General features: G+C 57.7%; 1 protein-coding gene across 1 annotated transcript in view; it reads left to right on the top strand.

Annotated features, from left to right (window-relative positions):
- Nucleotides 1-23,252, top strand: part of LOC114502535 (bifunctional heparan sulfate N-deacetylase/N-sulfotransferase 4) — a 77,786-nt gene that overhangs the window by 19,255 nt on the left and 35,279 nt on the right. The window contains exons 2-3 of the mRNA XM_028519523.2: nt 5,923-6,010; nt 12,155-12,309. Coding sequence (XP_028375324.1) covers nt 5,923-6,010; nt 12,155-12,309 — 243 coding nt within the window. The remainder of the gene's footprint in view (nt 1-5,922; nt 6,011-12,154; nt 12,310-23,252) is intronic.

Below are 23,252 nucleotides of genomic sequence, written 5' to 3'. Positions count from 1 at the left end.
TCAGCGAGATGCGGTCTCGCCTCGATGCCAGGTTTGGGCCCGCGGCGAGGGACAGGGACACAGCTGAGCCTCCTCGCGGGGCCTCCGGCTGAGAGACTCGCCGAGAGGGCCCCGCCACGCCTGCTCCGAGGCACATGGGAGCCCGTTCTCTGCCGGCAAGAGGCCCCGAGACAAAGGCCGGCGGCGGGCCCGGCGGCGGGCTCCAGGGCAAGGCCGCAGGACACCCATGGGCGGGCCCGTCCGAGCACCCTGTTGATTCGCCGGAAGTCGTGAAGGAGCGCGGGCATGGGCCATCGGCACCGCGTCCACAAGCCAAGCGCTCTCCCTGTTTCTCCACACGAAAACAAGGAAACCACTGTTAGCCAGCGAAAAGCTATTCACGATAAATAATTACGTGAAATGGCAGCTATAGCTCCTGTTGCATTCAAGATGCAAATCATACCGAATCTCTTACCAAGTTTCCTTCCGAGAACAAGAGATCGGGTCGCAGTTGTTTCGTGAACAACCACTTCATCGGATTATTTCTTAATGCAGTTGTCACAGGTTGACTGTTGGCGTGTGGAACAGAGGAGGGTCTCCATCAGACAGCAGCGCGCAGGACCACAGTGGTCCCCGTGTGGGACGCAGGCGTCATCAGAGCAAAACGAAACGTTTCCGGCCTTAACCTAACCGCCCTGTTTTGGGGGGCAGATGACCCATTTCGTTGTTAACGCTTAAATCTCCTCGTTTCATTTGCGTGAAAATGCGTGAGAGCAGCGCGTTGCTCGCACCATGCAGTCCGAGCAGACCGTGTATTAATTAGCGCCCCGCCCGGCGGTGCAAACAGCACCGGACCTGCGGACCGGCCCAGCGGGCAGCCGGCCGGCTCCCCCTGCGCGCGCACGTTCTTCTGTCTCCTGCTCCGCCCACTCACCCTTCGTGTTATCCACACCAGCGCCCCCACCGCGGTTCTGCCCCCGCCTCACACCCTGCCACAAAGCATTTGAGAGGCGCCTTGCCCGGCTGTCCTGCGGCCTGTGCGTCCCAGCGCCCGGGCTCCTGCGCCCTCCAAGGCCCGCCCCGCGCCGCACCCCGCATCGCCCCTGCGCATCCGCGTCCGCGCGCTGTGATGGGCGAGAGCCGCTGTAACTGCTCGGGCCGATCCCTTTCACGCGGCCTTCCGCACACGCGCGCCCCTGCTGTGGTGGTCTCCCTTGTCTTCAACGGAGGGGCCCTGCGTCCCCGAGACTGACGGCTGCCTGCGCTCCCGAGACCGCGCACCTGTCCCCCGACCCTGCTCGGCTGCCCGGGCAGGCGGCCCCATCTCCCGGCCCCTCCGCCGCGGAGAACCCCTTCCCTGCCCTCCGCCGGGGTGTTCTGACCTTTAATTAAAAGAAAATTTGTTGTCTCCCTTTCAGAAGACAGCAAGTAATGAACTCATTAAAGTGAAGGCAGTGTCGGCCTCAGAGCAGTAGGAGCTGCGGTCTCATTAGCAGCCAGCAACGCGGACGCGGGCGCGCACACCCCTGGTGGGGCGCCGCCCGCGCCCGGGTGTGAGCGCGGTCCCGTGTTCCCTGCCGCCTGTCGGCCGCGTCCGGAGCGCGGAGTCTTCCTGCTGTTAACACCGGAAAGCAAATTGCTTCCTACTGGCCATGAAACGTCCCCACAGAAACTGCCCCCAAAAGTGTATTTATCATGTGAACATGGGACATGTCAGTAATTAACAAGGACGTGGAGAAGAACGTCTGTCTTGCTTAACAGATGCAGCGATCAGGAAGAATGCAGGCGACCCCCAGTCTCTGGAACTGATACCAGAGATGCACACAGAATACTGCGGCAGGTGAGACAGTTTTTAAGGGAGTTTTACCTCCTTCCTGGCCCAAGGTGAGCGGCGTGCGCGTGTCCAAGCTCAGAGTCAGGCGATGAAACGAGACTCCCTGTGGTCTGTGAAAGGTCACCCTTGAGCTTCCGGGGAAGTGCTACCACCTCATGTATGCAGGTACAGAGCCGGGGAGGACTTGTTTTAACACGTTCCAACACTTCATAAGGTTTTTATAATGTCAAATCATCCGTCATTAGTAAAATAATAACTAGGAGGTTTAGTGGGTTGGCAAAGGGTTGGTCTGTTTGTTTCTGTGCGATGGCTCTCGTGCACCTTAGTTTGCCTTTAATGTCATTCGAAACAGTTTTGTGAGATTGTATTACGACAGCTGTCATCTCAGTGTGCATTTAAAAAAAACTTACCAAAATTGGTGAATTTTTGTGTAGCCATTTTACCATTGAAGATGGAAGAAAATAGGCCACATTTTCAGCATATTATGCTTTATTATTTCAAGAAAGGTAAAAACACAACTGGAATGCAAAAAAAGATCTGTGCCGTGTATGGAGAAGGTGCTGTGACTGGTGGAACGTGTCGGAAGTGGTTGGCGAGGTTTTGTGCTGGAGATTTCGCGCTGGACGAGGCTGACAGTCTGGGACACCAGCTGAAGTTGATAATGATCCAATCAGCCTTCAGGCTGAGGGCTGGACACCCCTGAAGGGGAAAGAGGGCAGGCCCCGGCTGGACACTGAGGTGGTGCCTGCTGTGAGAATTCTCAAGGTGCACCATCTCGGCTGAACCGATGCAGGGAGGTGGTATGTTGGGAGGTGCCACGGTCCTTCCCGACACCCGCCTGGGCCCCCGGCCCCCAAGTCCCGTGGTAGGCAGAGCCAGCCCCTCCCTCTCCAGCCTCAACCGAACTGCCACTGTCTCAGAGGCCGTCACAGGCCTCAGCCCCTGCCCCACTGCAGGGCAGCTTCTGTGCATTACTCACAATAACAGCATGTAATACGATTATTTCTGCACCACTACCAATTTGCAAGTAACTGATGAGGCCGTTGATTCGCCAGGGGCATCGTGGAGCACGTTTGTTCGCCGGGCACATGTCCACTCCAGAGCCCCCCTGAGCCTCCCCCTCCCCCTCCCCGAGTGTGAGCTCAGCCTGATGGAGGGGTCAGGGGGGAGGGTCATGGGACAGCTCCGGTTGTCCTGTGCGTGTTCATGAACACACGTGTGCCTCTCTCTTCATCGTGGGAGGACACGGGAACTTGCCGTCCTTGAGTCCTGAAAACCGAAGAACGCCCACACCCACTCGCAGTGTGGGGAGGCTTGGCTCCTCCCAGGGTTTCTTTTATGTCTGTCGTTTGGTTTCTGTTTACAGAGACGGCCGCTCTCACTCCCACCTGAGTCGGGAGCCCTGTCCGCAGGCTGCGATCACAGCAGGGGGTTGGGGGTGGGGGAGGCGGCAGCTTCCTCAGGGGGCTCGTTAGCTCGAAGGGAGAAAGTCCCGCCCGCCCAGGGGGATGTGTCACCCAGGACCTGGGACCCAAGGTCACAGGATGCCCTGGGGTCCCTGTGCTGGGGGGGATGCAGCGCCCGGTCCGTGGCCCCCGGGGTCCTCTGGTCCATGAACCCTGGTGAGCACTTACCATCAGGGACGCGTTAGTGACCAAGCAGGGGGACCTGATTCGGTTTACTGTTGCCGTGCACCGATGGGGGTTTCCACCACGTTTTGAGCGATTTCCACACGTATGAAAACACGTTTAGCAACATGGGAGCAGCGAGGCCGGACCACCTGCAGGTGCTCGTGGGCCAGCGGGAGGAGAAGAGGAGGAGCGGCCAGGGGAGTGGACAACGGTGCGCGTCCGAGAAAGGTGGCTGAGGGAGTTCCCCCGGGAGAGCAGGAGGGGGAGCGCCTCGAGGAGGGCGCGGTGGAAGGCTTCCTGCACAGGTGGTGGGTGGACAGGTCTTTGAAGGCTGGGTCTGGGTGGCGAGGGGGTTGGGGGCGGGATTGGGGGCGGCTGGGGCTTTTGGAGCATGGAGAACCGGTGGAGAGGCCGGGGAACGCCCGAGCTGGGGCCGCTCCGGGGCAGGGTGATCCGGGGAAACAGGGACTCGAGGTCTGAGCTGGAAATGCGGAGCCCAGGGCACCCAGTTGTGGGAGAAAATGCCCTGCTGAGTGCTCGTTAACAGTGCTCACTGAGCCCCCACTGTGTGCCACGCCCTGAGCCCCCACTGTGTGCCAGGCCCTGCCACAGTGGAACAGGCACCCTGAGAGCCAGGTGATGCGCGACCCCACCTCACAGGGCAGCAGAGGGTGCGGGGAGCAAGGTGACCCACAAGAGTCCCTAACCCAGGGAGCCCAGGGTGCAGCGCGGGTGCAGCTGGGGACGTGAGCCTGACTGGGGGGTGGAGGGCGTGGGGAGCTGGGGGAGTGTGAGCACAGTGGGCAGAGGGCAGTGATTTAGGAGCGGGGGGAGGAGTCCAGGAGGCCTGCCACGGGGGACACAGGTCCGCGGGGGAAGCGGGTGGTCCGCCCTGAGGAAGCAGCCTGGTGCCGGGCAGCGGGCGGCTCACGGGTCAGTCTCCTTACCCCAGCACGGGCCTGGCCCAGCCGGCCCAGGTGTGGATGGAGGGGGGACTCCCAGAACCCCGAGGCAGACTGCTGAGTGGCTGGGGTGGGAGGGGAGGAGGAGAGGGTGAAGGGGGAACATTTTAAAAAAACTGTTTCGAGATGTAGGGGCTCGGGGCCTCCGTAAAGTGAGAAGCCAGAGAAGGGAGCTCGCCGGGAAGGAAGGTTCTAGGTCTTACTCCACGGCCCCGTCCCACAGTGCTTCCCACCGGCCAGCTCAGCGAGCCCACCCGGCTTGTTTTTAACGCCGCCCACTTTTAATATTGAGTTTGTTCTTTTTGAGAAAGATGTATTTCATGTAACTGAGTCAAAGCAATTTTTTTCCGTTTCTACTGAATCGATAATATTTCAACAAGATTGGCCAGAATCATACCCAGGAAAACTGGGATCTGGGACAATTGCTATGTGGCTCATCCGCCTGTTAGTTGCTTGTTATTTTTTCTTTTATTTTTTTCCCTTCAATTAAACCGATCTGCAGGAGAGCCCTCTTGACTCTGGGGACGTAAGCAGTTAGGTCACAAGTGGCGAAGCGAGCGCTCGGCCACCACGGCCTGCTCAGCAGAAGTGGCTGCGCCCCTGGCCCCTCGCTCACCCGGCCCCAGGGTGAGCGGCCACCGGAGATCCATCTTACCCACGCCCCTGGGTGGAAGTGGGGGTCTCCTGTCTGCCAGGGCAAAGCCAGTCCCCTCTAAAAGGCCCAAGAAGTAGAAACCCATCTGAGTCAGTAAGCGAGAGGAGAAGCCCCGGGTGTGAGCAGCGTCTCCGAGCCAGGCCGCAGGCGTGGACACAGGGAGGACGGGCGGGGCCGACCCCGACAGGGCACCCGCAGCCTGTCCGCGGTCAAGGGGCCAACGCGGATCAATCACAGGCCTAGAAGCTAGGGAAACGTCTGGCACACTTACAAGACTTTTCTTCCTGAAGTCAGCCCTCTATTTCCTACCGGTCCTCTCCCCTCACATCTCAAGATTTGCCATCAGCATCTCGTCTAGTGCCCATCGCCCTTCGGTTTGCAGACCCCACGCTTCACACTCAGTAACTGAGCCTTAAGAGTGACAGCAGAGCCACCACGGCTGAGTACGGTACCACATGGCCACTCCAACAGATGTGATCCTTCTGTTCCGACAAATACAGGACGTGTCTATATGTAGCAATTCTGACGATTTCCCCAGGAAAATGAATATACTCACCTGCAGCCCCAGAAACCTCACGCAGAAGTAAAAGTGGTTTGAGTGCTCTGTGTCAGAGAGTGGCCTCCCAGCCTCTTAGCACGTGCGCAGGACCTGAGCGCCCCGGACCGGGCGAACGCCCGTGCCCGCGGTGAGGGTGGTGCCTGTGATGCGTGAGAGGGGAGCGGCGTGTGCCCGTCAGACCCCCCGCCCCAGGCAGCAGGGTTCGTGTTTTGTCTCACTCGTGCATACCCGTGTGAAAAAGAGGCGCTCCAAAGCTTCCTACTTATTTTTCTAAAATCATGTTAATTTCTTGTTTATTTCAGGCATTACTAGAGACTCAAAATTTACTGCGCACTCAGGTTGCAAACTTTACCTTCAACCTTGGATTTTCAGGGAAGTTTTACCACACAGGTAAGGAGGGGTTGGTGTCCTCAGGCTGCGCCGCGTAACCAGGAGAGCGAGTTCTGAGGGGGTCGGCAGTGGGCGCCCCGAGCGACTGCGGGGCACACGGGGGGGGCTCGCTCGGTGAGCGGCCAGGTCCACGGGCAGAGGACGGGCTGTTCCGGTCGTGGAGGGTACCGTGACCGTCGAGCCAGGAGGGGCCGTGCATCTCGGGTCTCGGGAGGAAGAGCAGTGACGGTGGCGATGATGACATCGTAAGAACGATTAGAAAGGACACTGTTTGTAAATTGTCAGCTAGACGAGCTAACAGGCAGTTTTGTTAACATCACGTTCCCTGGGAAAACACTCATTAACGGGAGAGCAACGTTGTAGCCTCAGCAGAATGTAACAGATGGGGAAGTTCCTCCCCCCGGCGCACCTGCCCTTCCAGGACGCTGGCCCTGCGCTGTGGCCCTCACTCCGCCCCTCCCCCCCACTCCGCCCCCCCCCCCCCCCCCGCACAGTTAGGCCCCGCCTCCTCCCGGCCCCGCCCCGCTGCAGCGAACCTTCCCTCCCGGTCTGGGCTGCTGCTCCAGAGCCTCCGAACATGACTGGCGCCCACGCACGACGCACGACCCTAGGTCCCCACATTTCTCTCCCTCGCCCGTCCTCCCCTCTGGAGACCAGCTCTAAGTTTCTGAGCACCGGCCGTAGCAGGGCTAGCGAGAGCGCGAGGAAGCCCTGCGTGAAAGGGAGTCCCTCCCGACAGAAAACGTGAGAACTGCACCAGCGGCCGTGAGGGCGCGGCTCCAGGGCACGGCTCCAGGGCGCGGCCCGCGCTCTCCGCCTCAGGCGTGGTGATGCCTCACTCGGGGCTCTGCCCGCGGCATCTCCGGCAGCGCGTCCGCGGTGCTATCTCCGACTACCGGCTGTCTGCGGACGAATTACAGATGTCTCGTGCAAAGGCGCCTTTAATTACCCTAAATGCAGCTCGTTCACCCCAAGAGGCTGTACAGTGTTCTCCCAAGAGGCTTGGTCTGATTTATTAGATCGTTGGAGCAGTGGCGTCTCGCCGGCCTTTCCATAATGCTTTTTCCCTTCTGCTTCGAAGCGCGTAAATCTGTTTAAAGTAATGGGAGGAAAATTAGTACTTCGACCAGGTGATACATCACATGATTGCTTATTTTAAATGGGCATTTTGCCCTTTGGCTTGGGGTCACCGCATCTGCCCGAGCAGAGCCACCCCAGCTTGGCGCTGGGGAAAGGGACTGGGTTGCCCCCCAACCTCCCGCAAAGGCCCTCAGCCGTGAGGTCAGAAGGCACCTGACTGCACAGGCCACACCCGCTCACTCGAGACGAAAATGCGGGACCCTCCGCACCCAGGGATAACACTCTGTTGTCCAAACAGCTGGGTGGTGCAAGGAGAGCCGTTCCCGGGCTGGAATGTGTCGGGGCAGATGCCGAGGTTTTCCTCTGCTGCCCACCCTCAGGGCGCGGAGCCTGCCAGGCGGCCCCAGGGTCAGCGTGCCGGAGGTCACCGCTCCTCCCCTCCACAGCCCCGGACGTGCACACGCTCACGGCGGCTGGGAAACCCGCAGCTCGCGAGCCGATCCCACAGGGACAGTTGTTCGAGGAAGACGCCCAGCACTGTGTTTTCACTGTGTCTCCTAAACGGACTCATCAGCTCTTCACGCCGGTGTTAACCTAACAAAACGCTGGGAGAAACACTCTGATCTGTCGTGCTGGGGTGACGAGTGACACTGGAGAGTCAGGATGGGTGTGAATTCGTAAGTCCTAGCAGTCTGGTGTCCTCCCGTGAGCAGGAAACCTTGATTGGTTGGCTAGTTCATGAAATGCATCCACAGTGTCCCTGTGTTTCCAGGGTGCCGGGTTCCAGGGCACCGAGTTCACGTCGGTTCCCTGGAGCGCAGGGAGCCATGGGTGCTGCGCAGGGCGGAGGACACGCACCCCGCCCCACCCCCCAGCCTCTGTCCTGGGAGGAGCCCTAACTGGGCCGCACCAGTAACCCCGAGGAGGCGGCCTCCTGGCAGGACTGCCTCTGCTGTCCCCCAGGCGCCGCTGAGTGCTGAGCCTCTCCACCTGGAAGACACCTCATCCCACGCACCGGGTAACGAGGATGGATGCCACTTCCCTCACGCGGCTCCCCTCTGGGCTTCCCACGAGTCCTCTCCGTTCAGCCCCCCCACGTCCTTCCCGTGCTGAGAGTGCTCACCCCAAACCGGCACCACGCTGCGCCCGCCCGAAGCCAGTCCCTCGTGGCACCGAACTGAAGGAGGAAGGACATGCCGCTGATTAAGAAGAAACGAAACAATGCGAGCGTGAAGCTCGGAGCCACGCGTCCTGGTCTGGAAGTGTTTAAACCTCGACCAGAACCGCGCGGCAGCAGCTCTGCCCCCGGAGGAGGGGCTGCAGGCGCTGCTGCTCCTGGGCGTGACTTCCGCGGGGGTCCTGGCTGCTCTTCCCGTCAACCGTACACTCCCCGAGACTCCATCAGTTACTTCGAGAATAATACTTGCAAATTGGGTGAATAGTGGCCTTTTCCATTAGAGTTCGTTCTACAGAAAGAGACCCTTTATAGAAAGAGAGCTACTAACTTTCAAATGTGGAAGTAAAAAATCAGAGTTACGTTCCTTCTCCATTTGTTTTCGCTTTTCTGTGGCGGGGGTGTCCAGCCTTTTGGCATCTCTGGGCCACACATTAAATACACCGTGACACGTAATTGCAAAAAACTCTCTTAACGTCTTAAGTGCATTTACGATGTTGTGTGGGGCCGCACCGAATAGCCACCCTGAGGCGCGTGTGGCCCGTGGGCCCGGGCTGGACACCCCTGGGGGGTCTTGGCTCTAAGACTCGGTGCGGGAAGCTGACGGCTTCTGCTCAGAGCAGGCCCCGGGGTCTCCCGTGATGCGTGGGCGGAAACGCAGCCTCTCTGGGCCTCCTTCCTGCGCCTGCGTCCCCACAGGAGCCCAGCGACCCCGGCTCTCCCTCTGGAGCAGCGTGGAGCGCGCTGCAGGTGCTAGGGAAGTGTCTGTCGCTGCTGCTTTTAAAATGTTTTTGTCTGTCAGTCAACTATTATCAAGAAAGCAAACAGAACAATTCACATGTCTCTATGTTCTAATTTTGGAAATATAGCTAGCTTTTAATCAACTTTTATCACAATACAGTTCTTTTTATTTAGTGCAGTATTTAAAATTAGTTTCTCCTGGATCCAGCTGGGTGGAACCTAGCTTATCATTTAGTAATTACAGCAGTCGTGCATAATGAGCAAGGGTAAGGTGGGCGCGAGCACCCGTGCCACAACGCACAGACTGAAATTTTATGTGTCTCATTTTGATGTTACAATGGTGCCTGTCGGGAATTAACCTGGAGCCCAGATCTTGCCACAATTACTCACGCTTCAGCAGACTTAAAGAACTTGCAGAAATGTACCATGATAACACAGCTCCTTCCAAAGTGGTAACAAAGGAATGAATTCTTCAATATTTTACTTCTGAATTGAAACACTTTATATTTTCAGGGAATCAGAAAAGTAAAAGACCTTTACATGAGTACAAAAGCTTTTAAATATAAAAAAACCTTCATAGTAGAAAAGCAGTACATTTCTCATTAATAACGACGTGAACTTGAACCTGGGTCAGTCAGGTCAGAAGGGGCAGCTCCGTGGGGCCACGGACGTGGCCAGGCCCGTGGCCCAAGCTGGAGACGGGCCCGGACGAGCCTCGGCTTGTACGCTCGCCTGTAACTTACATGCAGATTATGTGCAGAAAAATACCCTTTCCATGAATGAAAATCTACATCTTTGTTTAGTTGGATTTGATAACATTCGAAAATCTGCTTTGCCCGTCAAGCGCCGCAGTGGCCTCCGGCCCCTGACCTGCCACCCGGCTGTCTCGGGTGTCAGGAGCTGTCCCCGAGGCCGTGAGCTGTGTGACCCTGATGGGGCAAGGGGACGCTGCCCAGCAGTCAGCCCGCCCGCTGAAGGGGGAGGTTCTGGCCACATCTCGGGGCCCCGTGGGCAGCGGTGACGGATGCACACCATGCCCAGGATAAAAGTCCTAGGATGCTGTGGGGCGCGGCATCTGCTGACCTCAGCAGGTTACAGAGAGGTGATCCTCTCTGTGGGGTCTGGGGCCCCTCCCGCACCCAGCAGCCACCAGGCGGGGGGAGGGCGGGACGCCCCGTGCGGCTACACTGTGGCTGTGAGAAATACGCGGTCTATACCAAACACAGTCTGTGCCAGTGTCCCCCTGGGGGCACAATAACCATCTCTTCATTCGGATGTCAGTAGCTGGCATTCTCAACAGATGATCAAAAGTCAATGGATTGGCCGTCTGCAGCACTGAGGTGTCAGAGAGAGTTAACCCGAGCTGAGAATTCTGCGCCCATCTTGCCCGTAGGCCTGCACCACCGCCCGAGCCTCTTCCCTCTCTGTGCAGCAGCAGCAGCCCCGGTCTGCTGGTCAGGGCGCCCAGCCTCCGAGCCTGGGGCCTCACCCCTCCTGGGACCAGGAGCCGCATCAGGGAACAGCACGCACCCTGGTGCAGCGCACACGGGAGCTGGCGCGCCCAGAGCAATGACTGAACCGCACCGCTGCTCCCCACCCCCTGCTCCAGGAGCAGCGGCCCTGCAGTGAGAGCGCAGGGGTCGGACCCCTGATGGTCAGAAGCCAGGAATCCGGGCGGGGGACACCCTGAAGAGTGTTTAAAATACAGACATGCAGGACAGTGCAGGCGTAAACCACCAGACGTCCTTAAGAAAGAAGAGACCCCAGCATTTACGAGTGCCTGCTCCCTGCAAGTCACAGTACACGGCGCTTCCGTAAATCGGCCTCACTGACTCTTCTTCCCAAGGACGCTGTGACAGAGGCGTTTACGTCCCCATTTCCAGGCTGGGAAACCCAGACTCGCAGAGGTCACCTGTCCGAGATCGCAGAGCTGGGCGGGTGGCAGAGGGAGGCGCTTGGACCCTGGCGTGGGTCGGCACCAGAGACTCACTCCCCCGGTCACGGCATTTGAGGGTGCATGAGCCGTGAACGCTGCACAGAGGGAGAAGATCCTCTAAAAATACCCTTCGTATTTATTTGCTTAATTTAAGTAAAGAATATAAAATCAAGCAGCCCCCTGAAAAAAAATAAATGAATAAATAAGCCCAATAAATATACCTTGAGCTATAAGCCAGTATTCATTTTGCTTCACTCACTTGGTTAAGTATCCAGAGACTAAACACGGATCAATGCTCATGTTATTGATTCAGAACATTTTGGAATTGAACTGGATGTACAATTGTACAAACACTGCAATAATTTCATAGTCAAAATATTCTTGAATAGCTGCACTTAGTGAATTCTCTTAGCATTCTTATTGTCTTCACTTTGCTGTGACAGCTAGTTTTTTTCTATGCATTGGGCACTGTTAACACATTTTCCTAACGGAGAGTGAGGCGTTAATATTAGTTTTAAATTCTCAAATCGTGTTTCTAATGTGTTAAGAGATTCATTGTTTACATCTTATGAACTATTTTTATCAAAATGGGAAATGTGTATGTTCATACTGTTAAGTTAAAAATGTAAAGACATGCAAGTGTTTATACAGGGTGAGATTAACTTTTAAAAAATGAGTAGAAAAAGATTTTAAAGATACCAAAATGTTTCCACTGGTTTGTCCTGCGAGTCAGTCTGTTTTTGTTTTTGAGCTTTCCGCATCGCCAGTCTGCGCTCTGCACATCTCTTCAATAGCGAACGTTACCTTTGTAATCAGAAACATGAACAACCCCATCCGCTACATTTGAAGCTCAATTTTAGACTCACAGCATGCAGTAAGGGAGCGAGTTATTGCTTGATGAGTTTAAGGCAAAAACACTCTAACACAAAGTTCGCTGTTCGCCCCCACGCCCCGGCAGCAGATGCACCCAGTGGCAGCGTCCCATCTGCTCTCCCAGAGCCCTGAACCGGCCACTCCCTGCCCCCAGCTCCTCCCTCCCAGCACGACCCCATGACCTCTGTGTAACTTAAATGAGGGTCATTCTTTTCATTAGAACACCACGAAGCTGGAGTGATGGGCCAGTGGTCAGAAGGACAGAAATCCCACAGATGCAGGTAGCCTTTACCCTCATAGGGAGTTGTCACTGAAGCCGCCGTCACCTCCTGTTTTCCAGGGACGGCGGAGGAGGACGAGGGCGACGACCTCCTGCTGCGGTCGGTGGACGAGTTCTGGTGGTTCCCGCACATGTGGAGCCACATGCAGCCCCACCTCTTCCACAACGAGTCCTCGCTGGTGGAGCAGATGACGCTCAACAAGGAGTTCGCCCAGGTGAGTGCGCGCGGTGCCTGTGCAGCCAGGAGTTGCCATGTCCCGGTGGGCGGCAAAACCAATCGGGTCGAACCCAGCAGAAATAGGGGAGGAAACATTGGCGAGGGCATCTCGTGCGGGAAAGGCGCACGTCGTGTTATTTTGTTCCAGGCCTGTGGGTACTGGGCCATGCTGTACACCAAACGTATTTTAAAAAGTAGACCACTGTCAGAAGGCCCCCCTCCCCCACCTTTATGGAAGGGTTCTTCTTGCATCTGTGGAGAACCTGGCACTTCTTCCACTGCATCCCCAGCACGTGCATTAAGATCAGCCCAGCCTCCCGGAAGCCTTGTGGCTGGATGACCGGCTGGGTGGGCGAAGGGGGTCAGAGCGCCAGGGATCCAGACCAGCGGTCCCAGGGGACCCGGGACTTAGCGCATTCCCTCCCCCCAGCTGACAGAGACGCGGCTGGAGCCTGACTCAGCACGTTGTCAGAGCCTAAGAGCTTACATTTCTAACGAGTGTCAATAATGTGTGGGAACCTGAAAAGAAGAAGCCAAAGTAAGAGGCAACAAGCATTTACTTGAGCCCCAAGGAGAAGGCCTATTCGGGGAGCCCTGATTCAGGCAGAAGCCTGAGTAGTACTCTAACTAGGAGACACAGGGCAGAGCGTGTCCACGAGGAAGGGGAAGGGAACAGTTACACCAGTACCGGTGAGCTAACAAAGGGGCACGAATTCCACGTCCAATAGTCGTCTTTGGCTGTCGTTTTCAGTCTGGTACTCTGTCAACCACTGGTTGAAGAGACCAATTCAGCACCAATAGGAACCCCCAACTTGGGGTGCAGTGCAGACAGCAGCTGTTAGGTGCCAACCCGTTCACTTGTGAGGCAGCCCTGGGGCCAGGCCCTGCCCCAACTGGGCGGCTCGGCTCGGCTCCGCCCCTCATCAGCGTGCCTTGTGCTGCATGGCCCTGCCCCGCCGCACTCTGCTCCGCCGGGGCTGGTCTGCGCCACTCCGCTCAGAAAGGATCTGCGTTTCTGCGCAATCAGGGACACAAAGCCTCCAACATCCAGTAGGGCGGGAGAGTACGCTCCCAGAGTCCGGGGGGAGCTGGCTTATAGGGACTGAGGTCCCCACCCCTGGTTCCTGATTGGTCTGCCCTTATGCAAATGAGGACTCTAAATCCTCACAGTTTGATTGGTTCAAAAGGCACTGCCCTGATTGGTCAGAATAGATCAGCTATGATTGGTCAATGAAGACGCTAATAAGGTTATGGCTGCCTAGCTCCAATTGGACGGGAAAGCTTCAGTCCCATTGGTTGAAACAGGATTCCAGGAGGAGCCCCTGTGCAAGGGCTGCTCCCTGGCGTGCAGCGTGCGCTGGGCCCCGTGCAGAGACCGCTGCGGGCTCTGTTTGCTCACGGGGGCCCAGGTGGCCCTTCTTGGTAGGCGCCTTCCTTCTCAGGGCCCACAGCCATCAGTCCTGCAGTCACGAGATCTGCTTTCTCATTCTGTGCGAAGTTCTTCGGGACCCAAGGCTGCTTTCGGGCCGTGCCAGGTTATTGCCCTGCTTTCCCCCCAGAGGTTTGGGGCGTGGGGCTGCCCGGCAGTCCCTCTGGGACGGCTCTCCGGTCGGTTTCAAAGGGGCTCCGTTTGTGTTACCTTCAGCTGGGCGTGCGGCGGGGGCGGCAACCCCCTGCTCCAGACTGGGGGTGCGAGCCACGTCCCAGGGGCCCACGCCGGCCTGCGGTGCGCGCTGTGTCGTCCTTGAGCTGAGAAGGTTCTGTTCTCTGTGTGTCTATTTTCCCTTTTAAACGACTGAGAAATGATCACGGGCGCGATAATACTTTGTGACATAAGGTGCATGCAGTTCGGCTGCGGACGTTCTCAGATGCGCGTCTCCGCGACGCTGCCACGTGGTTGCCCACCGTCCGCGGCGGCTTCTGCGGCGGCGGACCCGGGTCGCTCCAAAGAGGCCGTCAGGCCCCACAGTCTAAACCCGTCACCCTCGGGGCGCCCGGGCCGCACCCCGGAAGCCTGCCCACCGCCGCTCCAGAACGGAGTGAAGCGCGCCCCCCTTCTGCACTCCGGAAAGAAAAACTGCCCCAGGAAAACGCTCGGATGCACGTCCTCAGGTTCTCGCCCGGGGGCGGGTGGCCAGGGCCCAGCCAGCAAAGCCCCGGCCGCGGGGCGGCGTCCTCACTCGCAGGAGCCGTTCTCTGCACCGAGCGGGGGCTGACAGGGGTCAGTGTGTCGCGAAGCTCGTTCGGAGGAGCAGAGCCACGGCCACCCGAGGCCTGGATTGTGAAGGTGCGCCTGTGAGGACGCGCATGGTGCACCCACTCGGTCTCCGAGCCCGCGGCCTGTGTCACATCCCCGCGTGGGCGCCTCCCCGCAGGTGTGCGGCGGGTGCAACCGGCAGTTCCGATTGCGAACGCAGCACCATGAAGCGCGGATTCGAATCCTGACTTCCACCCACGGCCGCTCCATCTTAAACTAATACGTGACTCGGCCTCTCCGTGCCTCGGTTTCCCTGTCTGTAGGAGGAGAGTAGTAGGGACTACCTGCTAAGATTGCGTTGAGGAACCGAATGCTTTGCTTGGAGCAGTGCCCACTGGTAAGCACTCAGTAACCTACTTACTGCATTCATCATAATGGATTAATTCATCATAATTGGTTACTTAACCAATTATGGTCTATCTAAGCCCAGATGAGCAGGCAGTTATGTCTTGCTTTAAAAAAGCCCAATATTTCTGAATATGTGAGTTTATAGGAATATTCATATCTACTTAGGGAATGCCTAACCAATTTTGTGCTGCTTCAGAACACTGTAAAATTAAGTAAATATTCCCTTATTCCAAAAATAAACTTGCCTTGACTGCGTTGCCGAATTCTCTCAGTGAGGTTACTCTGAAAAGAAACTGTTTCTCCTTGGCCCAAACCTCCCCCCCATCCCCACGCCGAAGCCTTGCTCTGGGGGCGGCAGGTTCTCGGTGATGGTGGATTCCACGGGGTCGGGTGACTGCTCTCCGAGACCCTGCCCCGCCCCGGGGAAGACTCAGGTAACTGCTTTGTCGTGGAGCCTCGAAGGCTATTTCAAGCCCATTCAGAACAGTTACATTCATTAAGTCCGTGTGGCCAAGAGCTAGGTGGAAACCTATAAATATATTTTAAAAAGAAAAAATCTGATTCTAAGTTGCATACTCGAGATATCACAACTAAAACGAAGTCCATGAAGAAGTCCATGAAACACACACGCTGAAACGTCGTCCTTCTGCAGTTGTGACATGCAGAACCTCGCCCCTAACTGTCCACACGGGGCGACATGCGTGTGTGATCCGAGGGCAGGGGACGCGCATCTTGTGGAATCGCCATCTCTCGGTACCCAGGTGACGCACTGTCCCCATGTGTGAGGGGGTGGGGGGCCGTGGGGAGACACTGGTGTGCTGGGGGGGCCCCGGCCGCTCCTCACGAGGGCTCAAACAGCCGGCAGCTCGTTCACTGTCTTCACGCCTCAGTTTTCTGCCCCAAAGTGGCGATGATCGCCGTTCACCTTCTCTGAACTACGAAGTTTTTAGACAATTAATGTGCATCGGCTCACACGCCAGCCCCAAGCCCTGGACCAGGTAACCCCCGATCAGCTCCAGACCTGCTGCTGGTCGCCCTGGATGGCAGCACAGTCCACAGAAGGAAGGAGAGGCCGGGACACCCACCAGGCTGCAGCCGGCGGAGCAGCTGTGGGCGGAGGTTTGCAGACTGAGCGAGTGGCTCGTGCTGAGAAACCCATGTGCTCAGATCTCTTTTCCGTCCCATCCTGACCTCCTCACCAACTGACCTTGGTACGACCTAGGCTGCCAGAGGGTTTATCCGTGAAAAGCATCGTTGTTCTCACAGCATTTACGAGAAGGATTCCAATGACGTAGAAGCTTCATGTTGATGTTTCAAAAATGGTTAAACAGTTGATCGAGACGGTTTTATTTGTAGAATTTCTCTAGATTCCCTCAGGGTAGAGTTTGTTTTCTGTTGTAACATGTCTAAAATTCATGAGAGAAACACATTGCGAGGCTGTTCCTTTATGTCAGAAGACCTGTTTGCTGCAGAGCATCATCATTCTCAGTGCAGGCGTGCACATGCATGTGACGCTAGGTGGGCACGTGTGGGCACTGTGTATGTGTCATGCCTGACCCACAGTGTGTCTGCATGCAGTGTGCACCTGTGTGTTCATGCTTCACCTGTGTACACATGCCGTGTGTGTGTGTGTGTGCACACGCACGTAGAGGCGTTAGTCTAGTGACAATCTGGGGCAGCCAAGAATGTGTCATTTCAAGATTTTGTCCCCGTGTGCCCGTGGGGCCGGGGAAATGCAAGCTGGGCAAAAGCAGGTTCACGGTTCAGAGCACACAAAACACAGGATTCATTCTTGTACTTATTGTCTTATTTCCCATGGGAACAGCTGTAAACCCACTCTCGTCCCACCCTGTCCCTTTTTATCTTCTCCCTTGTACTAGACCTACACTTCCGCTGCCATCAGTCGTGTGCACGTGTCACTCGAGGGGAGCCGTGTCTCGCAGGGGGCGGCAGACAGAGGGCGGGAGATGCTGCCGCATGGGAGCCCCGGACAGGGCGTTACCAGGCCCTCCCAGCTCACCCTCGCCTGCAGCCCAGACCCAGGGGACCTGTGTGCGTTCTGCGGCAGGTCTGTGTGGGGAAAGTTAAGAAGTGGGGTTTGGTTATGTTACGTTTCGCCTGCGGACCCATTAAAATCTTCAAATGAGTGCAGCCTTTCCGCCCCCTATTCGTCGGAGACCAAAAATATCCCCAAGGAAAAAAGATCACGTTTGATCTCCAGAGCTAACTTTTCAATAACGATGTGAGTTTTTCTTGATGTTTTATCAAGCGGTCAGAAATCTTGCTCGTGAGTCCAAAGCAAAGGATTTGAAATAAAGGCATAGCTTCTAAACCCTGCTCTAAAAATGCTACATGTATTTCTACACTCTGTACAACTTTTTTCACAATTAGACACAATCCTCCTGATACGAAAAATGCTGACGTTTAAACTGTTCTCGTAAACACCCAAGTGCACCGAGGAGCGACTCTGGGAAACCCCTGCGTCCTGAGGGCCCTCACCGTAAGGTGGCCGGGCGGGGCTTCCACCCAAAGCTGAAGTGCGCATGTCGCGGGGAAGGGCAGCAGAAAGCGCCGCCTGCTCCCGCAGCGGCCATGCCCGCTCCTCCCCTAAGTCATGCGGACACCACCGCCACCCTGGGTGTACAGCCCACGGGGCTGTGTCTCCTGGTGACCCGCCCTCCCCCGCCGGCTCTCGGCCCCGAAGCTCCAGACTCGAGTCGGGGACCCAGGGCCTCTTCTCTGGGTGTGACGCCCAGACTGTGAGCAGGGAGCTGGGCTGGGGTGGTGGCTCCTGGTCTCCCTGGCGCGCCTCTCCTGGCTGAGAACCACCACGCTGCCCCCGAGCTGGAACCCGGACAAGTCAGGGGCCCGTCTTCCCGGTCCCCTGAGTCTGGGCACAGCTGCTGCTCTGGCATGGGTCCCTGGGGGGACGGGGGCTCCGCTGCTCCTTCTAGAACGGAGCTCTGGTGCCCAGAGCCCAAGGACGAGGGATGCTGGCTCCCAATCTGCACCCCACCCTCTGCCCAGGGAGCCAGGCAGAGAGGAGTCCTGAGTTCTTGGGTGCCCCCAAGAGGAGAAGAAATTTTGTCAAAGCTGGGGCAGGTCGGGCAAGGAGTGGGTCGTGGCTCAAACGCACACGCTTTCGTGGTTCTTACCAGTCTTAGTAGGTTCTCTCGAATAAGTAATTCTTCATTTACTGTACAGATTTTTTTCTGAAGACTTTAGATCTTTTAAGAAACAATGTCCACACTACGGCTGTCTCTCTGGGAGAGGGCCCACCTCTCCCCTCACAGCACCATCCAGAAGTCTGGAGAACCCGCGAGTGTGAGCAGTTTGGGCCAGGCCCTCTGGCCCCAGGTCACGGCTGGCCCTCCTGGGCCATTCTCCTTGGAGCAGCCGCACAGGCCCCGTCGGCACGTAACACAGACACTGTCATATCTGACTCAAAATCCCCTAAACGGGACCCCGAGGCCCAGCCACCAGGCCCCCGGCTGCCTGTGCTGTCAGCCCATCTGGTTTCTCCGTGACCGGAACGTGTAGGTCCCCGTGGGCCTCAGGCCTGCCGTCCTTGGTGACGGCTGCTGTCCCCACTGTCACTGCTCTCGTGCGCTGCTCCTGCGCCTGGTTCGGGGGCTCTGGTTCAGACCCCAAGGGTCCCCTCTTCCTGCACAACACGGCGGAGCCGACTCCGCCCGGGCTCTGGGTGCCTGAACATGCAGGAGCACTTCCCAGCCCCCCACACCCACGCCGCACGCCCCTGAGAACCACGTGGGGAGGACGCGCTGCCTTTCTCTCCTCTTCCTCCGAGGAGGCTCCCCCCCCCCCGCCCCGTTCTCGTGCCCGGTGGGTGGGGCCACGTCTGCTTTGCTGCATTCCCATCACCTTCGATCCACGTGACCCCTTAACCTGGTTCTCCGCACCCGAGCGGCCGCCTGGTGCCAGGGTCACGCCCTGCGGCAGAAATGCAGCTGCAGCTGGCCAGGACCGCCCCTGAGAGCCGCGGCGTCATGTCTGGGCAGGGCTCTCGGACTGAAGCCCGCTGTGGTTTTGCAGATAATTTGTTCAATCTGCCTTGTGTATTTTTTGTATCAGTATTTCAAATCCCAAAGCAGGGCCTGCAAAAAGTGCTTTTAGATTTGAAAAAAGCACTAAATGGCGAAATCAAGAGTGAACGGCATTTCCTCGGAAGACAGAGCAGGGGAGCTGTTGCGAATGTGCAGAGACCAGTGGGTCCCCGTTCCGCTCTGCCGCGGGAGCCTGTGAGGAGGGGGAGCAGGACAGCGTCAGGGAGGGAGGGGGCACCACGGCGGGGGTGGGGGGCGGTGACAGCAGCAAACCCGAGGCTCGTCCCACCAGTGGTCACGTGCCTGCGCCCTGGACGCCGGCTCGCAGACGGCACGTAGAACAGCGTGTCCGCGTGGCCGCGGGTTCAGGACAGCTCTCGCTCATGTGTGCGTCACAGGGAGCGCCCGTGCCCCATGCCGGGTGGCCCGGCCGGCTGGCTGCTCCTAGACGGTGGCGTGCCGCGCCCCCGGCAAGGGCCCAAGGTCTCTGGGACAGCCGGCCCGTCTCCCCAAGGTCACCATGACCTCCTCGGGTCCCGGTTGCCGTAACGCCCTTTGTCGCCCGCGGTGCAGCCAGCCCAGGTGAGCGCCGCGAAGATGAGCGACTCCCGAGGGGCACGGACGGGTCTGTGCGGGAGCGGACACCGTAGAGAACCCGAAAGATTAACACGCAGACGGGAGTGTGTAAACGGCGTCGTCCGTGTGTCGCGTGACGAGGAAAACACTTCGAACTCTTGGTCAGCCACCCGTGGCAGCGCAGGGGCCCGGGAAGGGCGAGGAGTGGCGCGCTGCCCTCCCCAGCCAGCTCGCGCAAGAGCCGCCTGCCCGGCCCCCCGCGCCTGCTCCCCCCAGACCCGCAGCCTAAACAACAGGGCGGCCTTTTAGCCTGCAAATGAGAGTGGGGATTCCATTAGCTATTAATATTCAAAGTGCCTAGCGATGGGTTTAGAGAGAAATGGCTTTTCTTGCCTCGCACTGCGTCCTGGCGAGGCCTGGACGCGCCGGCCTTGTTCCGGCGGCCGGGGGAAGACGCCCCCTCGCACCGAAAAGCTCCACGGCCCGGACTCCCCCACGCGGTTTCCCTGGCAGAGGGCAGGCCACACCCCCACCCCCACACCTCCATTCCATCTGGCGCAGCTTTCCCCCCTCGAGCTGCGATTTCACTGCCGACCGTGTCTGACCTCGGAGGACTAACCACCACCTGCGAAATGCTCTTCCAAACCGGGCAGCCGCAGCTGAAGGAAATGAACTAGCCGCACCACTGAAAGCACGTTACCACGAGCCTGCTGAGGCTGCACCGGCCGTGCCCGGTGCCCGAGGCCGTTACTCCCAGTGGAGTGGGAAGCCCTGAAAGACGTCCTTCCTGCTCCATAGCTTCTGGGCGCGGGGTCACCTTCCCAGACGAGCCGGAGGGGCTGGCGCCAGCCCACCACCGCAGAGGTCCCCCAGGAGACGAGCTAATAGTGGCTTAGGGCCGCTGCGTTTCATTTACTTGCTTGAAGGCGAATAAAGGTTCCCTCTCAACATTAAGTTTTGTTTAAAACACACAGAACAACGAACTGTGCTCAAAATCCAGGAGAAAAGGCCAGGTTCCTTTGACTAACATGGGGCCTGCGCTGTTTGGCCAGTGACCCTTCCATGATGGGAGTGTGCCCCCGGCGCCCCCCGCCCAGGGGTCAGCGCCTGGGTTCGGCTGCAGAGCTGCCTGGGCTCAGGTTTCGTCCTGGCCAATTTCCGGGTGGGCGGCCTCAGGCCGTGACTGACAGTTGCTGTGCTTTGATTTTCAAACATGTAAAATGGGGAGGATGGCAGTTCCCACCACGTGTGTTTCCGTGGGGAGAGGATGAGATGCATAACTACCTCTGTGTGCGTGTGACGCTGGGCAACGTGCTGGCTCGCAGTAGTTCAAAAGGCACGTGTCACCGTCGTCACCATCGTCATCACCATCATCCTCATCATCACCACCATCATCATCCTCGTCATCGCCACCACCCCCATCATCATGGCTGCCATAGTTTTCACCCTATTTCTCCAAGAAGTATGTGATCATTCCCTTCAAAAGAACAGGACGATGACAATGACAAAACTGACAAACGACTTCTTGCGTGTTTGACGTGCACGTTGGAACAGACATCAGACCTCACGTTCGCCTGGCCGCCCTCCGTCCGTGCGTAGTTCAGCCCTGAACGTGGTCGCTGGCGGTAGACGAGGGGCCTGGTGCTGTCCTCGGGGTCAGGCGTCCCCTGGGGGCTAGAACACGCCCCGCAAGGGGACGGGGAGACGGCTGTGCCCGCTGTCCCGTGTTTGCTCCGGAATGAGTCCAGAGCCTTCGTGCGGAGCCAAGGAGCCGAGCCGAAGGGCTGATTTCCCAGCTCTCATTCCAGCCTGGGGCACTGGACACAGTTCTGGCCAATCAGAGGAAGGCCCACACCACGTATGCGACCTCCACGGAAGGAGGACAGACGCACGGACCCGCCCTCTGCCCGTGGCCTCTGGTTCTGTTTCTCGGGCAGCCTTAGGGCTCATCCGGGATTCGTCATAAAACCAGGCCGGGGACTCGGGGGCCCACTCCGGGCCCTCGGGCGTCGGGACCCGCCCCTCTGCCCCCTGACTCGCCATCACTCCAGACAAACAGGCCCCCTCTGGTGCCCTGCTTCTGTCTGAACATGTGTTCTCCTGGTGCATGGCTCGAACCCGTGGTTTCCCGCCGCGGTGGTTCCTCGAGCTGCTGTGAGCTTTGCCTGCGTTCGCGCTGCCCCCTCATCTGAAATCTGTAGCCCACAAAGGGCGTGTTTACATGGAATAGCCTGAACACAGCAGCCCACCACTCCCTAAGGCGTGTCGATGGACTTCACGCCCACTTATCGATCAGCTATTAGATGACCGTTCTGTGGGTAGACCCTTACAGGGGTCAGTAATAGCATAACGAGCTTCCACAGGCAGATTTTAACTTCATGGCTTCAACGACCGAACTTGTTTTCAAGTGTTAAATGACTGTGAAACAGTCAAGAGCCAAGATTTTCATGATTTTTTTAAATTTAACCCCTGCTACACTGAACATACACTTTCAAATGAGACAATCCATCAAACGCACCGTTGACCACACCTTTCCTTTCCTTTTCTCTTTGGCACGTTTCAGTTTGAAAGATTCTTTCAGCCTGACTGTCTGTCTCCTCCTTGGCCATCCTGGGTGCCATTGCTTCGTCCCACAGTCCCCTCCTCAGGGCTGACCCTTTGGCGCCCTGCAGCCGCGCCCGTAGTGACCAGAGCAGTTTGTAAACCCGAGAGATTGTCCCCGAGCACGCCGGCGCAGGTTAACAATGCCGGAGGCGGGGTTGTGCTCCAGGTGAAGTTGTGTTGAGACCAGGTCTGCTCTGGTACTTGGATTCCCAGGCACGGTGCCCCTTTACCACGCTGATAACAAGGTGGGAATGTAAAGTGTGGTAGGACTTTTGTTTGACACGTGTCAGCATGTCCACAGACAAGGACAGGAATCAAATCATCTTCGTAGGCAGTGACTTACCTGAGCACAATGTGTTTTTTTTAACACGTAGGCACAATGTATTAACCTAAAATTACATTTTGTTGGATGGAATTTAACCTATCTCACATGGTAATGAAGGTTCCACAAAATTAAAAATGGTCAGAGATGTGAATTACTTTACGTCGTGGAGAGGCCCGGGTGTCCCCCAAGGACAAAAGGTCACAGCAGCCAGTGTTGGGGGCGGGGCTGCCAACCAGAGGGGGACTCGAGCCCCCCTCCCCCAGGGCTTAAGACACTTTTCTGTAAACCGCTCGGCTGACGTTAAGGGGGAAGACGACTCTTAAGGGAATTCTCAGCTCGACTCTAAATTAGTATCAGAAACGATTCGCTGCCCGGGGAAAGGAGTGGTTTGTGCAGATCTGTGTCCGCGGAGGGATGCGTCCAAATCGGAGAATCCGAGCCATCCTCTGTGTGATCTCGGGAGTCTCTCCAGAGTTTGGGGCGCGCCCCGAAGTGAAGGGCACAGGAGCCAGCGCCCCAAGGGACCCGCCGCCCTCTCGGACCCCACACAGGTACACGCACACGCGTGCACACGCTCACACGCCCACACCCCCGCTGCTCCGACCTACACCAGGGCTTTATTCCGTGACCGGGGGCGGGAGACGACGGAGAAGACCGACGGTTCGGTGCGTGCTGTGGGTGGACGCCCCGGGCGCCGAGAGTGGGGGTGAGTCGGCAGCTGTCCCGCTCGGCTGCGTGGCAGACTCGGGGAGAGCGCGCGGTGCGAG

Source organism: Phyllostomus discolor, chromosome 8 (assembly GCF_004126475.2).
Source record: "Phyllostomus discolor isolate MPI-MPIP mPhyDis1 chromosome 8, mPhyDis1.pri.v3, whole genome shotgun sequence".
Taxonomy (NCBI): Eukaryota; Metazoa; Chordata; class Mammalia; order Chiroptera; family Phyllostomidae; genus Phyllostomus; species Phyllostomus discolor.
The sequence above is the reverse complement of the archived record's forward strand: the minus strand, read 5'-3'. Positions and strand labels throughout refer to the sequence as shown.